General features: G+C 44.7%; 1 protein-coding gene across 1 annotated transcript in view; it reads left to right on the forward strand.

Moving 5' to 3' along the window:
- The window catches only part of CTNNBL1 (catenin beta like 1), a 1,235,052-nt gene extending 1,218,301 nt beyond the window's left edge, over positions 1 to 16,751 (forward strand). Inside the window, exon 16 of the mRNA XM_069652387.1 lies at positions 15,877 to 16,751. Within this exon, the coding sequence (XP_069508488.1) occupies positions 15,877 to 15,965 (89 nt within the window). The 3' untranslated portion in view covers positions 15,966 to 16,751. The remainder of the gene's footprint in view (positions 1 to 15,876) is intronic.
- Positions 16,752 to 17,894: the final 1,143 nt, after the last annotated feature.

The raw sequence follows: 17,894 nt of genomic DNA on the forward strand, positions 1-17,894 counted from the left end.
TAAGTGCATTATAAATGAACAATTATAAATTAAATAAACAATTATTATGACCACAGAATTTTGTATTTTAAATAGGTCTGTGATTGTGATTCAAGCATGAAACCCTTCTGAACAAGTAATGAAAACCGTGATCTTTCCTTTCTCACTTTGCTCAAAGTAACAGAAAACTGTTTGTAAATCAAAAGACCAGCGGCGGCTGGTGAATTTTTTAATTGGAGGGGCCCAAGTATTGCCCCTGATTACACCCCTGCGCGACCAAGCATCACAAGGGAACCCAAACCAGCCTGTGTGGATTCGGAAGAGCTCTCTTCTGGAGGGACTTTTTTTGAGTTATGGGTTAGAATGGTACATTTTACAGCACCCTTTAAATGAAAAATTGGGTAAAAAGCCAGAAAGTTTGCGACTGGTTTTGTAGGCTAAGTCATGAAAAAAATCTGATTAGCTGCAAGTCACCAACAGTGCCCAGGGGCATTACCCAACACAGGTTCATGATGATTTTGCCCACAATATATGCTAGTTTAGATTTACATTTTTTTTAACACCAAAGGGAAAAACATAAATACATACTTAGGCAATACAATAAAAGCAGATCAACAGAATTCTACAAATCTAATGGATAAACAATTGGTATCATAAAACCTTAGGCGAGCATGAAGTGAGAGGGAAGGTGAGAAAGAAAAATTAAAAAAACATCAATTACATCTCATGTTGGATCAGTATTACCCCTACAACCCACCCAACAAGAAACTAATGTAAAAAAAAGGCAATGCAATCAAGTCATATGGACAATATGCATCAGGAGACATTTTGATATCATAAATTTCATGAAGTTTCTATTTAATACATCATTTAACCATAGCCATCCAAGAACAGGCCCCAGAGATTGTTGAATTTATCAGATTCCCCTCTGTATTTGAAAATGGCCATCTCATACGTGAACAGTCAGCAGCTCCTCCACCCAGTCATTAGTGGTGAAGCAGCCGGGGGATCATTTTATTTTTCTTTTTTTTTTTTGCAAGCATGCAGCCTCTCAATATCCACATTTTCTTGGGCAATGATATGCTTTTAATAGGGCGACATCCCCAAGAATCAGAAAGGAGGTCTTCCTAGGTATTGAACATTCCAACACAAGGCCCATTCGCTCACATACTCCCTCCCAGAAATCTGTTTTTTTTGTTGCAAAACCAAAGTATGTGGCTCAAAGTGCCTACTGATCGGTTACACTTCCAACATTGGTCATTGTCTGAGAGGTTTCTTTTAAATATTCTTTCCGGTATCCAATACGCCCTAAAAGATAGTTTAGTCTGTGAGGCCCTCAGACCCCAATACATGCTTGAGAAGCAAACATTATTGCAGCACCTTTGCCAGCACTCGGAACTAATGTCTTCACCCAGTTCTCCTGATCAGACAGTTGCAAGATCAGAGACCGCCATTCGATTAGATGCAAGTACGTTGTACACAGTGGCAGCTGGATGATTTGCACGGGCACAGAGTTCCAACATTGATCAAGCAGCGCTTGACCCACAGTTCTGAAGCGCAAGCTCAAGGCTTGTCAGATATTAGGCCTCATAACTGTCTGTATTCAGCGTAACTGCAGTCTATCAAACAAAACTCCCTTTGTAGACTGTTAAATGGAATCCAAGTGCCATTCTCAAGAAGGTCTTTGATGTATCGAACTGTGCTCAGGTACCAGGACAGCCAGAACAATACTTTTCCTTGTTTGGTTAACGATGGGTTCAACCAAATGGATGCTTCAGGAAAAAGAAATGAGTCGCTGCCCAGGTGTTTTGATAAGAATTAACAGCACTCGCTGCAGGAAGACAGTAAGAGGACTCTGCTGTCGGGATCCCTTTGAGGTCGTATATATCAAGGCCCTGGGTTCCAGTTGAAACATGCGGTTGGATTCGAATTCAGTCTCCACCATGCGACACAGAGGCCTCATTGTGAATGCAAATTCATTCCGCCCTGCTTGGTAGTTGCATCTTCCTCAGTGCAAGTCTAGGATGCTTGCCGTCCCATAAAAATATCTGCCTTAGTACATCAAGCTCCTTAAATATCTTTCAGGATGTTTTCAGTGGAAGCATGGATCAGACATAGTTGACTCTAGGTGCCATAATTCATCTTGATGCAATTTACTTTGCCCCATAATGAGAGTTTCAAAAGTGACCAACAATCATTATCCGTTCTGAGTTTCGATATTAGGCAATCCAAAGGTGATCCTCTGCAATGATTTCACCTCAGGGCTAATCCAAACTCCTAGGTACTTTATCCGTTCTGGGCACCAAGTGAAGCCCATGTTGTCGAACCCTGAGATTGGAAGAACCTCTGACTTATTCCAATTAATCTTATATCCAGAAACTTTGGAGTAGGTCCGGCTGTCATCCATCAGATAGGACATACCTAATTCAGGATCACACACAACCACCAACAGGTCATCTGCATAAAGCCATATTTTGCCAGAGCATTCTACACCTCCAATTTCACGTATGTTCCTGTTGGACCTTTACATTAAGGCCAGTGGTTCCATTGCAAGGATAAACGACAATGGATAAAGCGGGAAATCTTGCCTTCTCCCACTTTTCAGCCGAAATGATTCAGAGACTAATCCATTAGGGAGCACACTTGCAGTTCGACTTGCATACAGTAGTCTCACCCAACCCTGAAAGGTAGGTCCAATACCCATTGCCTTCAGACATTCAAACAGGCACAGCCATTCAATCCTATCGAATGCCTTCTCCTCATCAGGTGAGATTGCCACTACTGGAGCCTCCATCTTACTAACCTTCTTCGATGGTCAAAAGCAATTTCCCCATGTTATTGGCTACAGATCTCCCAGCTACAAATCCAACCTGATTTTCGTGTATCAATATTGGCACAACAGTCTTTTAGCAAGGATTTTGGCTAACATTTTGCAATCAGTATTTATCAAGCTAATTGGTCAATGGTCCACACACCTCAATGGGGGACTTATTCTTTTTCAACAAAACAGTCACCAGTGGATGTCTCATTGAGGTTGGTAACATTCCTTTCTCAAATGACGCAGAGTACACATCACAAAGCAATTCAAGTGCACTTTCGGGCAAAATACGGTAAAATTCAGCCTGAAGACCATCTTCCCCAGGTGTTTTGTTACCCCTTAGTGCTACAATTGGCATCTGGATGTCCTCCACAGAGATTAGGGCTTCCAGTGGGGCTGCAAGATCCTCTGACAATCTGGGAACTTGGATCTGACATAAAGAAAGAGGCAATTGTCTCAGGATCACACCTTGATTCAGGCTCGTATAAGTGTTTATAAAATTCTCTGAATTTAATATTAATGTCCTTGTGGGCTAACAGCAAGTTGAGTCTTCCCTCACCGCCGCAATTGTCCTCACTTTCTGCCATCCTTAATCTGTGTGTAAGCAGCCTCCCAGCGTTTTCACCATTTTCAAAATAATTCATCTTACTCCTGAACAATACATACTCTGCTCTATCAGAAATGATCTTATTCAATTCATGTTTTCTTTCTCAATTCTGATTGTACTTCATGATCACCACTTTGCACATAGCTCCGTTCAAGACACTTTGCTTTCATGGTGAATCTCTTCATCGTCTTCTCCTTCTCTTTCCTGAACCGACCAGTCCTCGACATCTGGTATCCCCGCGTGTAGCATTTCAGAGATTCACAGACAGAATAAATGGGGACTTTGTTTTATTTATTGCAATGAAACTATCAATTTCTTTTACGACTTCTTCCTTTATCTGCTAATTTTGTAAGACAAAGATATTCATTTGCCGCAAGAAAGTCTTAGTCTGTGTATAATGCAACGAGAGTCGCATCGACACTGGTGCATGGTCAGTAATCCCTATGAGACCAATGCCAGAGTCAAAGCAACTCAGGGTCACAGGCCCGAAGTAAGAAAGAAGTCAATTCTTGAATAGATATCATGGCTTGTGGAATGAAAGCTGTAATCCCTTTCTGTTGGATGTTCAAGGCGCCATATATCCGATAGGTGCAGCTCATCAATCAAATTATTCAATGACTGTCTACTTCGCTATGGTATTCTACACCTTGCACCATTTGCTGTCCAACCTTGACTCTAACATCCCTCTGTCCTCATCCTATTTGATCTCTCTTCTGCCTTAACATGGTCAACCATACCATCCTGCTCAACTGTCTCCATGACAACTTGGGCATCTGGCCTGGCTGACTTCTTCCCGCTCTGATCGACCCTCCCAGGTCCAACTTTGGTCCTTCCTTTCAGCTATTTCCCTTTCTATGTGTGGTGTTCCCCAGGGGTTTAACCTCTCATCCTGGGTTTTCAACCAATACCTTGCAACTCTCGCCCACCACATTGCCATTTTCTGCCCCAATTTTCAGTGCTTTGCCGATGACATTTTCAGGCTTCCTTCGGCCACCTCGTCTCCTTCGCTCATCTTTGACTGCCTATCTGCCATTCAGATTTGGTGTGCCGCCAATGATCTCTGCCTGAATGCCAGCAAGACGGAAATCCACCTCATTGGCACACCTTCACCCTTCTTTCCTGTCACTCTCTGGCCAGCCTCCCTTGCCCCCCTCCCTACTCCTCTACCCCCACACCCCTGCAAGGCTAAAGACCACTGGGTCATCTTTGACTCCACGCTTTCCTTCTCTGCCCACATCTCTGATGTCTCTAAAAAGTCAAACTTCCTACTGCACCTCCTTAGAGGTATTCTGTGTTTCCTCTCCTTCCCCCAGAAGTTCACTTTCTCAAGCCCCTGGTTCTCTCTAGATTGGATTATTGCTACAGCCTCCTTCTAAATCTACCTGCTTCTACTCTCCGCCCTTTGCAACTTATCCAGAACAGGACTGCAAGACTTGTCCTTGGCCTCAATCCTTGGGATCGTATCCCTCCAGCTGAAATCTCTCCACTGGCTCCCAGTGGCTACAAGGATTAGATTTAAGACCCTTTGCATTGTCCACAAGGCTTTCTGGGGCCTGGGTCCAAAATACCTTCAGTTCTCCCTCTGCAAATATCTTCCCTCCCGAGCTCTTCGCTCGTCCACTTCTAATCCCTCAGGGTCAGTCGTTTTTCAAAGAAACAAGCTGTGTGTAGATCTCCATCTTCGGCTGGGGCCTCCCTCCCTGCCACTCTGAAACTTGAGGAGAACCATATGTGGTTCAGGAAGCACCTCAAGACCTTCCTCTTTGCTTCTGCCTTTGCTCCTAGTCTCCCCTGCTGATCTGTTGTGTCTCGGCATCGTGCACCTGGTTATCCTCTGACTTTCGGGCCCAGGTACCTGCTCACCCTGCCACCCAGCCGCAGTGCCTCCTGGCAATCCCTTGCAATGGAGTCTGTATCTGTTACCCTACAGTCCCACCCCCTTTTTTCTGCACTTAGCAGACGCACTGTCTGTTGCCTTAAACTTAGAACTTGCCACTTGCTGGCTGCACTACCACGGTTTGTTGCTTTTTATTATTCATTTATGTATTTATTATTTATTTGTATTCCTTTGCTCAGCACTTTCCACTTCTCCCCATCCCATGCCCTTTCCCTCTCCCATGCACATGCACCTTCTCAATGTCACTGGGCCTAGTAAGATCGTTGTTTTGTTCTCCCTTGTTTCCCTCCATTGCCTCGTCGCTCTCTGAAACACCTTTGTACGTGCGCAATACAAATAAAATAGTAATATTAACGGTCAAGTATAGGATCCATTACAAGATTAAAGTCTCCCCCTAAAACAGCCGAGTTCACCTTCCTGTCTTCAATGTGTTGTGCCAATTCATGAAGAAACAGGGGTCCACAGTAGTATGGGCATATACACAGCATAGTAGAATTAGTGTCTTGAATTTGGACCTTCACAGATACAATCCTACCCTCTGCATCTGAATTATTAAGTAGGACGCCTGACGCCCATAGCCTCAGTTCCGTTTTTTCCACGAACGTGTTCGCTTCGTGAATCTCAGTACGCCTCGACTCTTTGGAGTTTGCTATTTTCAATTCTCGGTTCGTTGAACCTGTTCGGTTTTTTGTGAAGACCTGTTTGTGGCGATGTCTACTTCGTCTTCAACCCCACGTCTGGGCTTCAAGAAATGCGGGAACTGTGGGTCCAAGATGTCGGTCACGGACTCGCACGACGCCTGCCTCTGGTGCCTCGGGGAGGCCCACGATACGGACAACTGTGTCGACTGCCAGTCGCTCATGGCAAAGGCCTTGCGGGAACTCAAGAAGAAGCTGTCGGTAGGTCGGGTGTCTAAGCCCCGGAAGTCGAGGTCTGTGGGGCTTTCGACGGATGACTCGCAGTCCGACGATGACGCGGAGAGTCGGAAGTCCAGTGGGTCTCCTTCCAGGAGTCGGTCTCACAACTCCTCCACCTCTTCGAGGCATTCCCGGAAGCGCCGGCATCGTCGCCTTCCCCGTCCTCTTCCGAGGACTCCGCCCGTCGGCGGGTCGCTTATCCCTCCATGCAAGCAACACCGGAGGAATGGGCTTCCTTCGGGAAGCAGATGCTAGCGATTCTTGAATCGCAGGGCACCGGACCGTCCGCGCCTCCGAGTGGGGTCGGTCGGCACCGGTCGAGAGACGCCGCTCGTACGCCTTCAGGCTCGGGTGGTCGGCACGGCTCGCGGGAGAGGTCCCGCTCGGTCAAGGGTAGCCGTTCTCGCCATGCCCGTTCCAGGTCCCGGTCCTCGATGCGCTCGAGACCGCATGATCCTGTGCCGTCTTCGAAGAAGATGTCGACGCCTGTGGCGCCGAGGTCATCGACGATTTCTCTCGAGGCTCTGCCTCCGAGGGGGTCGCCGCCGCCTAGGTCATCGAGAGACACGCTCAGAGCTCCGGCTTCGAGGCCTGTGTCGACGCCGTTGATGGTGGCGGCGCTGCAGCTGACGTCGACGCCGATCGCTCGACGTCGACGCCTTTTCTGCCGGCGCCGACTCGTTCGGCGCCCTCACCGCCTTTTGAGGCGGTGGTGTCGGAGGGGCCCTGTGGCACGGGGTTAGCCCCTAGAAAGGCTCTGGCTAAGGTCAGGCACTGCTTTGGTCCCCAGATGTCTTCCTCTCCCCGCCTGGAGTACATTTCAGAGGGTGATGAAGGCTCTGATGACGGCTTGGTTCCGGTACCAGATGAGCTTATCTCAGGCCATAGCCATAACACTTCTCATGCCTGCTTTATTAAAGAATCCCAGTAATAAATGGCGCACAGCATAATTTTTTATGGGGCACCTTTGATTTCGCTATCCGTTGCCCCTTCTCCCCCGAACCCTCTCCATCAGCGGCCCAGCCTGGTACAAACACTCAAGCACACATCACCACACATCTCTTCAACATTCACTCACTTGTTCACACAGCATTCATTTGCTCATTCATACGCACAGCCACCTTTGCAACATAGACTCATTCGCACGCATACATATATACAAAATACTTCAAGCGCTTACCATCAGCCCCAGTCCGGATGCTGCTCCTCATTGCGCCATGTCCTCCATGGGAACATGAAGCCCGACAGCTCACGCGCCACAAGAACAGGAACCAGGAAGCAAAGAACGATTTCTGGTTCATATATTACACGGCCACGGTATTAGCCGTGTAGTTATGGTTAAGTTGCTAAACCCATAGGAAGAGCACTTTTTGGGTGGCTTATAACTTCGCTCCCCCTGGACGAATCCACGCTAAGCTTTGCAAAAAAAGTATATGGCCCACTCTGAAAGTTTGGTGAGGTTTGGTCCAGGGGGGGCAAAGTTTTAGGGGGGTCCCAAAATGTCTTTTTTTCCTATAGACTGAATGGGGAAAAAACTTTGCTCATGCCTACAGCCCAAACCGCTGGATGGATTTTCACCAAATTTGCAGCAGGAGCAGCGGCTTGGTCCCGAAAGCGTGCTTTTGTAAATCTGGTGAAAATCCATCCAGTAGTTTTAAACGACCAAAAAGTAGGTCACAAAAAATTAGTGATATCTATGTCCAGTCCGCGGACACACTTCCCTGTTCGCTCTGCGGACAGGACACCGATTGGTTAATCGGCTTGCGTCATGTCCGCGGACATGCGATGTGTTCACTAATTGGATCGTGAAGAGTGTGAAGTGCATCAGATTTGTGGAACACGCCCGTCATCTTGGATTCACGGACAGTGGCCAGTGTCCGCAGACATTGTGGTAAAACATATTAAAAAACACAAAATTTCACTTGTCAAACTTATCAAATAATCTCTGGAGAGGTGAGGGGTGATGAGGATGGGATGGGATATGGCTGCAAGAAGCAACAAAAACGGGTCCACCTGGGACTGGCTTTGTGGTAAAGTTATTCGAAATTTGGATAGATCTGAAAGGGAAGAAAAATATGCTCATGGTAATGTGGTCATAGGGTTCTCTTTTTGCCTTCTGCAGGCTGCCATGGAAAGCAAAGAAGGGCCCTCTATGGTACCCTCGCCTTCCCTTTCCATGGTGGCCATCTTGGAAAATAATTTTCCTTCCTACACTGGGACGCCGTAGGCGTTTAGCACCCCGGATTCCTGCTTTGGGAACCTAGGGTGCTAATGGCCTTGATCCCCCATTTCAGGGGGCTGGAATAGGGGGGTAATGGTCCAGAGACCTCGTTATCCACCCTCGCTTCGCTTGGGTTGATAACTTGGGCTGCTGGGGCAGTATCCACCGTTCCAGTCCCTGGAACGGAGGATGAATGCCACAATATTCCCATTATCACAACACAAAATGGAAATGTTGGAAAATCTTATTGGGTCTATGTACTTTACTGAGAAATATAAAGTAGATGGAGTCTATATAGGTTTTTTTAGTTCTATTTTTTAACTGTGCAAGGAGGTTCCTAAAGGAATGTCTTTTGTTGTTTTTGGATGTATTTTTTTGGGCAGGAGAGCTGAGAACGAAAGGTGGGGAGGGAAATGAGGGAAGAGGAACTGTCCGGAAGGTCCGCTATGAAGTCAGATGTTCCTAGACGTCTACGGATGCAAAACTAGTTGAAATAGTTGCAAAAAGTGTATGGAAGTGTTAAAAATGATTCCAGAAGGTGGGAGATGGCAGAGTTTTAAGATGACACTTTGTAAATTGGACACAAACATTGCTATATTGGGTATGTATGATATTAGTAAGTTGTAGCAAAATAGCATGAACTGGTAAAAACCTATGAAATTCACTGAAACAACTTTGTTAAAGGGGTGTCATGGTTAAGCTGGACTAATAAAAATCTATGAAATTTATTGAAAAAACGTTGTTAAAGGGACATTATGGTTAAGTTGCACCAATAAAAACCTATGAAATTCAATGAAAAAACTTTGTTAAAGGGACGTTATGGTTAAGTTGCACCAATAAAAACCTATGAAATTCTATTAAAAAACTTTGTTAAAGGGGTGTCATGGTTAAGTTGGACTAATAACCTATGAAATTCAATGAAAAAACTTTGTTAAAGGGACGTTATGGTTATGTTGGACTAATAAAAACCTATGAAATTCAAAGAAAAAACTTTGTTAAAGGGACATTGTGGTTTCAAGTAAAATAGAAAACCCCCAGAAATTCGCCAGTTATGGTAAGCTAAACAACCATAACTCGCGCCACCACCGTGCACTGCTAAGACTAACACCCAGGACATCAAAGATGACATCACAAGTCATTGATGACATCAATGATGACATCACATATCTGGGCCACTTATTTTTGTTAGGCCAGGTGGTTTTGTTCACTGGCAGTCAGAATAATAAAATTGAAAAAGGTGCTATATATCTAGACGTTAACCTTGTTGTATGTTATTTGAGTTCTTTCCTTGGGGTTTGGTCTCAGCTCATGGTACACATACATGGGGAAATGAGCAGGCCTCAAACACATAATTCATTTGTATACATGAAGATGAACTTTAATGTCATTAACATTTTCTGATGATGCAGTTTCTTTCTTCTTTACTTTAGTTTCCCTGTATGTGCCTCTGACTTGTATGCATTGTGGTTCTTCATATGTATTGTTTGTACCAGCACAAGTGCTGTAAGTCTTGAATTGTTAGCTAGTTATTACAGGTTTACTCAAAACTCTGATACGGTAGCATTCATTATTGTACTATCCAAAATTACAAGATTGTAAATAGTATACTTGTATGGTGCATGCTGCAGTCATTGCCTATGTTTATATATGATTAGGTTTCTGTATTAACGACAACACTCCAATACAATATTATTAGATGAGTACATTCTTTAATAGATTAAGTAGTTTGTGATAGGTATCCCGATCACCCCTGACATCTTGTTATCAACAATATAAACACATATCCTTGTAGGGACTTTTCATCAAAATGTATTTCACATGTGATGTCATCAGTGATGTCATCTTTGATGTTCTGGGTGTTAGTCTTAGCAATGCACGGTGGTGGCGCGACTTATGGTTGTTTAGTTTACCATAACTGGCGAATTTCTGGGGTTTTTCGATTTTACTTGAAACCATAATGTCCCTTTAACAAAGTATTTTCTTTGAATTTCATAGGTTTTTATTAGTCCAACATAACCATAACATCCCTTTAAAATAGTTTTTTCATTGTGTGTGTTTGTATACACACACACACACACACCCCCCACCAGCTCATAGTTTCCGCCGTAGACTGTGTGGATAGGCGCAGAGCACCCCCTTGCACATTCAAAGGTGCCGTTCCCCAGCCTGTATCCCTTAAGGGCCATGCAAGGCTGGGAAAGCAAAGCATCCTCTCCCCCACCCTCTCCCCCCCCCCCGCCTCAGCTTTGCATGGTGCATTGGATGTGCGTGCTACGAACATAAACGAACAGAGAAACCACGTTTGCCTTTGGCAGTTTAAGCCAGCCCAGGAACACTCCTTCCACTGCAAAAAGCAGCTCTGGGAACCACGCTCAGTGTTTACACTGGGCTGCCTCATGATGATATGATATGATTGTTTATTTAGCGCCTATACACAATGTGTTTCAAAGCGCTTCAAGGCAAGGGAGGGAACAAGGGAAAATACAACCACATTCTTACAGGCCATGAACAGGCGAAAGTACTGGCGGGTCGGTGACCCCTTGTCCATTATGGAGGAGTCGGCACTGCACAAGACACAAATAATAATTTGGACAGTGCCTATGCATGGTTTTAAGTTTGGAATGTTTGGCATAGAGCTGGTAAATTAAGCAGTATGTGACATCCATCTCTTCTGCTATTCTCAAAGGGAGCCTGGCTGTAGCAGCCCCTGATTCGGAACGGATCTTGGAGACTGCTGTCCCATGAGCTTTGGACCCTGCCTCGGACCGGAACTGTGCTCTGGCTAGAGAAGTGTCACTTAGCACGGCTCACTCTTCTTCCAGCACAATCAATTTCTCCCATGAAAACTACCAAACGGTTGGCTTGCCCGAGGCTTCTTCCTTTACAACTTGAGCCCTGCCAAGCGCTCGTCTTGGAATACCAGACAGCCGCCCCTCCGTGACGAGGGCCTGTACATCGGAAATCCCCCTCGTTGATCAAGAGGCCGGCGTGTCGCGAGAACCTGCGAGTGTTGCCTTCCCAGCCCCCATCCCGTCTCGCGCTGTCCTCTTTACATAAACAGACGCGTTTGCATTCTGCTGCCGACTCCAAAGTTGCTGTCAAGGTTCGGCTTTAATATTTATGTCTGGAACACGGGTACTGGCTTCTGAGGCGCTTCAAGGCTTTTATTATAAGAGACTCGGGAAAGGCTGGGGACAGAGCGACGTTGGCGGATGTGCGTTCTGGCTGGCTCAGACTCTCTGCACAAAGCAAAGAGAACTCTTTGCCAAAGCCTCTGGGAGAAATTCCTTTAATATTTATAAAGTGTTCTACAGGAGCTGTAATAACATGAGGTGACTGGAGGCGCACGGAACTCCGTAATGCAGGAGGTGTGCAGTGCGAACAGAATCTTGCTGGAAGCACGGGGCTCTATTGGGCAGATGCTGAAGTGACACGCGCAGGTGTGCCGCAGAGCTCTGCTAACCAGACGTGGCAGGGGCTGGGATAGCCTGCTATACATGTTGATGCAGAGCCGCCCAGAATAGTGTTTATTTTTAGTGATCGACCTGTACTAAATGAAGTTTATTCTGGCCACAAACATCACTGCCCCTCTGTGCATTCGAATGTGACATTGTGGAGTGAATGGAAGATGACGTTTGTCTTTGTAGCCCCACTCTGAAGATGTGCACTTCCTATGGGAATGGCAACTTCTAATGTGTTCCCCCTTCACCCTTTCCTTTGTGTAGTAATACCCTCCAAGCGCATCTATGACTTTGGAAACTTTTTCAGCGACCAGGGAGAAAATGGGGGCTGTGTGTGGCATCGTTGACACTAAGGGCTCAGGTTGTGACATTATGGGGGTGTATAAGGACCACGTTGCTTCCCATGACCTCTTTTTCCACATTGTCAAAACACTGCTTATCAAAACGACACTCACTGGTCGATAGCTAAATTAGACCTCTGTCATATTTTCCCCCCTGAAAAGAGCTGGCCAGGTCCGAGGGTGGAGGGGGGGGCACGGCCCAGCCCCCTGGGCTGGGGTGACTGCAGCTGGCGGGCACATTTTGAAAAGTCTGAGTTTATTGAATTTATCATTACTCTTCGTTTCCACCACTGGTGCTTCACTTAACCTAATCCCCTTTATGATAAAAAATAAATAATACCAGTTGAATGATTTCATGCTGGTTTTGAGTTATTGATTCCTTGGCCGTGCCAGCTCTGTATTACTATTTCTCTTGGATGAGGGACATCAGGAAAGACAACATCTCTTAGCTTTGCTGTTGATCAGGCTGCAAGGGCAGACACCAAACAGACCTTGTCCAGGTGGATTATCCTAAGCATGAATGACTCCTACAATGAAGAAGGAGGAGCCTGCAGATTTACGGGCCCATTCTACCAGTGACCCGGTGGCTGGCTACCTCTGCTTTGCAGCAGGTTGTCCTTGGTAAGGACATCTGTGAGGCGACTATGCAGGCTTCGTGCCACATGTTTGCCACACCGTACTGCCTGGGTTTCTTACGAGGTCAGAATGCCTGTGTGGTCATGTCAGAGATTCTTTACTTTATTAATTTATTTTGTGCACCACTGAACCGGGGGCTTAAGGGCACCAACAAAGACAAGAACGAAACAGTACATATGGAGATACAGCCAGTCAGAACACAGAAGTTGACAATAATTCGGATAACCTAGACAGGATATTGGTATGATATCTAGCTAACCAGGTATGACTTTAATTTTTTCCTGAAGACAGATATAGACATTTCCTCTCTAAGGTTCACAGGAATTGTATTCCACACAGAGAGGGCTACTGCAAGGAAAGCTCCTTTTTTTTGCTTGTGACATTCTGCACGCTGGAATTTTTAGTTGCATGGTGGTGTTCGATCTCAGATTGTGAGAGTTGGATTTCACTTCCAAGACGTCTTTCAGATTTGCTGGTGCTATACTTTTCAGACATTTGTGAGTGATTAGAAGAAGTCAAAAGGTAATTCTGCCTTTCATGGGAGCCAGTGTAGGCTCCTCCTAGCATCAGAAATATGGTCCTTTCTGTTGAGATCCATAACGATTCTGATGGTGGTGTTCTGCACTTGAAGCCCATTGACTTGTGTTATGGGTAGACCCACTAGCAAGCTACTGCAATAATCAAGTCCGGATCCCATTAAGGTCCTGGCAATACCTCTCTGTTTTTTCTTGAGATAAAAGGACGTGCATGTGTCAGTAGCTTGATGTAATATGAAGCTGATGAGACGAGGCTACTGACCTGTGCCTTCATGATTCCTTGTGTAGGTGATGGTTACCTGCTCTTCTTCCTCTTCTGGGTTTTGTAGTGCTTTGGGATTCTTTCTAAGGTGCAGAATCTAAGGGGAAAAGAAATCCATTTGAAGAACAAATGTGTTATCACTAATTTTCTTTCTGAAAGAATAGTCCTTCCTCCTACAGATGAATCACCCCCCTTCCCAACTGTTGGGGTTCTACGGTTCCTCAGCCTTCGGTTGTAGAAAAATATGGGCTAAATTGAGGTTATGAGGTGCAGACAATTCCATATGTACTACTCATGATATCACATTCAGAGGCAGTGCCAACAGCACTGTGCCGAGCTGAGGTACACCGCCCCAACCCCATCACTCACAGTACATGATTACTTTACAAGAGTCACTTTAAGTATGTCATTGCTGCAAGCTACCTAATATGTAAAGCATGTTTTGAGACATAGTAATGTAGTCAGTTAATGTTTTGTTTGTAGTGTGATGGACTTTATTTTAGGGAAATATTTCCTTTGAACTGAGTCTTTGTATTTTAATGTTGGCATACCCACATTTGTAAACTTAATCTTTTTATAGATAGTAGCCATAACTCTTATTTTCCACCCACTAATTTCCTATTTTTGATTTATCTGTCTGTCTGTTAGAAAGAGAGACTTAAGTTCACTGCAGCAGCAGACATCTTGAGGATTAGTCGTTAATAACAGAGAAAACCTTATCTCCATGAGTGTAAAGGTTGACTGAAGGCAGTGCCGTTATTGGTAAAACAATGTGTCTACTGAAAAGAGGCTTCATCTAAACATGTCTGCCTCCAGGCAAAGAGGAAACAGTGAAGACTGTGAAATAGTTTCCGAATTCTTAAGAGGAATAGAGATTAGCATTTTATTCTGAACTGCACTCTTGTAATTGGAGGTCAGAATATGAGAATGGGCAAGTGGCAGAAAGTGGAATTGCGTGATCAGTTGTAATAAAAGCACAATTTGTGTAGTCCTCCTTTCAAACGTGTTTGAATGCATGATGCAACCTTCTCTGGGAGACGTGATGTAGAGAAAGACAATAAACCCACTACATCGTTTTTAGACATGCAAGACCATAGAATTGAAAAGGCAAGAAACTCCTTACCTCTCTCGCTCCGCTCTATTTCTACCTTTTCCTCATTCCGATTTTCCCTCAAATCTCTCCTTCTCTATCCCCCGCCATGAATCCCTTCCCCCCTCCCCGCTCCTCTCCCCCTTTGCCTTATCTCCTTGTTCATGTCCCTCCCCCTCATCCCTCTCCCATTCTCACCATCATCCCATCCTTTCCCTCCTCCTCCTCCCCCCCTCCCCCTCCGTTCTACTGCACTACTCTCCTCCCCTCCAGTTAATTGCTCTACTTATTGTTTTGTTGGTCTGATTCTCAATTGTAAATTGCTTCCTCTGTTACTGTTATAATGTTAACGGTTATATGTATCCCGTTGTTAAAATTTGCCTCGCCTTGGTGTAAAGCGCTATATAAACGAAATAAATACAAATACAAAATACAAGCATAACATCTGATACTGGGCAGGGCCTGTTTACTGAGAGTAGGTATGCAATTTGACAAACTAAGTGAGCTTAAAGGTGTTCTATGCTATCCATTTTTGTGACACTGGAGTTTGAGCATAATAGAGCATTGTGTTCCCGTGCATTTGTTTGCATGGCTCTTTTGGCTTCACCGAAGTGTTAAACAATATAACTGGTGCCACCAAGTCCTCTCCTGGAGAATCTGTAAAATGAGGCATTGCTTGGTTTTAGACATATGATATGTTATTTATAACGTGCTTAATACCCAGAGGTTTCTAAGCGCGGACGCAGGGATCGAACCTGTGTTGCTCCGTGTCGTCTTGCTTCCAAGGTGAGCATGTTGCCCCTGAGCTATCCTCCCGAGAATCTGTAACAGAGTGAGTGCATAGGCCTTTTCTTTGTTGGAGCTGTGTAAACCAGTGAAGGCCAGTTCATCACCGCTCTGCCGCATCTTAGCAGTCATTTGTCTGACGCCTTTGAGCTCCTTTGCATGCAGTCTCTAGTAAGGACATGGTTGCCTATCAGATGATTTTGGCCTTTCATTGGATTTTAGTGTAGATATTCTATTTGCATATTTTTTCATTCAACTTTTCTAAGTAAATCTTACTAATAGTGAAATGGTTATTACATTTCGGTTCTGCTTGTTCCCAATGCAGATTATGCCGAGAACATTGGTGATACGAAGAGCCAGGAATTTCGGGAAAGCGAGCAAAAACGAATCATGGAACTGCTGGAAAATTTCTAAAGGACTTGCTGTCAACCCTGAACTGTGACCTTGACTTTTAGAGCTTTGTGACCCATGATCTAGACCTGACTGCCCATTTAGTGCATTTCGAGCTCAGTACAGGATGTTTTGCCTGTTTACAGTGTTTTGATTGGATCGCAGAGCTGCATGAACCACCTCTCAGCCACATGAAGCAGGTCTATCTGGCACAGTCTTCTCAAGTCAATGACTTTTATAAGAAAAGCCCAACAACGTTGTGAGGTTTCAGACGGTTTGCTGGTCCGGTGGGGATAAGCTAATTTGCATTTTTTAACAATTTCTTTTTATTTTTGAGACCTTCATCCACTTCTCTCCCTCTAAGGAAACTATGGATTGTCAATGGATTCACACAATAGCCCCCACCCCCTGAGTCTTAACTGCTCGTTATTGAACATTTTACAGCTGGTTTGTATTACTCTAAGCACCGCCTCCATGAAGAAGACATCTGCACATCGCACTACCGTGAACGTACAATTGTAAGTTCCAAGAACGCAGCAGCACCAACTTGACACAAGCCAGTGGGCTCTATGCAAAGAACATGTCTACATCGTGAACTGGCCGAAAGTGAGGCACTCAACATTGAGACGCTAAGAATTTTGGTTCACATTTCAGTTGGGTTTGGAAGGAGGAAAAAATAATTGCTTCTCATCTGAATAGCAGTTGGCGGGGGGGGGAGCGGGAAGTTCGAAAATTGCCTCTTTTTTATTGGAAACTATTGCAGTAATTGTTTGTCTGGCAATGTCAGAATTAAACTATTGAGAACATGCAGATCTGAAAGTGCATATTTTACCAGAATTTGAGCAGTTGCTCTGGCCCTAGAGAATTTTAAATAAATGAAAGATTTGAGTGCATCAAATGTGTTGAAAGCTGGGATAGCTTAAAGGAAATCCTTTGTAAAATGATGAGCACTGCACATTACTGAAGCATGCCAGTGAGGATCGCCTGAGATGGTATAGTTTCTGTTGATGGCTGCATCCATTCGCGTACCAAGTCCTGCTGAGTCACAAAGAGGGAAGAATTAACCCCTGATATCAAAGTTATATATTTTCTCCATAGGTTTTAAGCAGGCGCTAACTCATTGCGTATACAATGTCCAGAAAGTTAATTTCACGTAACGTTTTTCTAAAAGATGAGATTAAAATCTCAGCCTGGTAGGTGGTTGGGAGGGTAAACGCAGTCAGGCTAGCCTACACATTACCTGAATAAAAATGGAACGGGTATCCGTATTGGAAAATGTAAGTTCTCCAGCATTGGAGCTTTTATAGGTTGTCTTTGTTGGAACTCTATGAGCAGGAGATGTATAGCACCAAAAATAAATCACGTTTTTCTTTCCTCTGTGTTCCTAAGAGAAAAACTGAAGAGAACCACTCTGCAAATTTCTTCTTCTTCTCTGGACTTGGTCAACTTCGATGCGGCTTAAACACATTGGGAAACTTTGGCCTAGTTATGATTGCCTTTACCAGGCTTCTGCAGAAGCCTTACTTATCCATCAATATATTCTTTTGGGAAATAATGATTTTCCAGCGAGCTCCTTGTCACACATAGAGCATTAATATGCTGATCAGTAGGTAGGGGGGTCACCTTATAATGCCTTACAATTCAAAACAGCTGGTAGTGAGGGGGTCCTCACATTTAACCTTGCAATACAGGACAAGCCAGGAAGTCCTATTTCCTATTGGAGAGTTTGCGCACTGACTGGTTGAAAGAAAGTGTTAAATAATGTATTCTGTGCTGTGTGGCCACACTCAGGTTGAGGAACTGGGGGAATCCAAAGTTTGCTTTCTCAAACTTAAAGGATAGTTCCGGGACTTTTTTTTTATTGTCCCTACGGGTCGGCCATGTGTTTGTAAGCATAAATCAGTAGATCGTAGGAAACTTTCCTATGGACCTTACCCGACTTTTCGCCCATTA

The sequence above is a fragment of the Ambystoma mexicanum genome, chromosome 3p (genome assembly GCF_040938575.1).
Source record: "Ambystoma mexicanum isolate Mex_15411 chromosome 3p, UKY_AmexF1_1, whole genome shotgun sequence".
NCBI lineage: Eukaryota > Metazoa > Chordata > Amphibia > Caudata > Ambystomatidae > Ambystoma > Ambystoma mexicanum.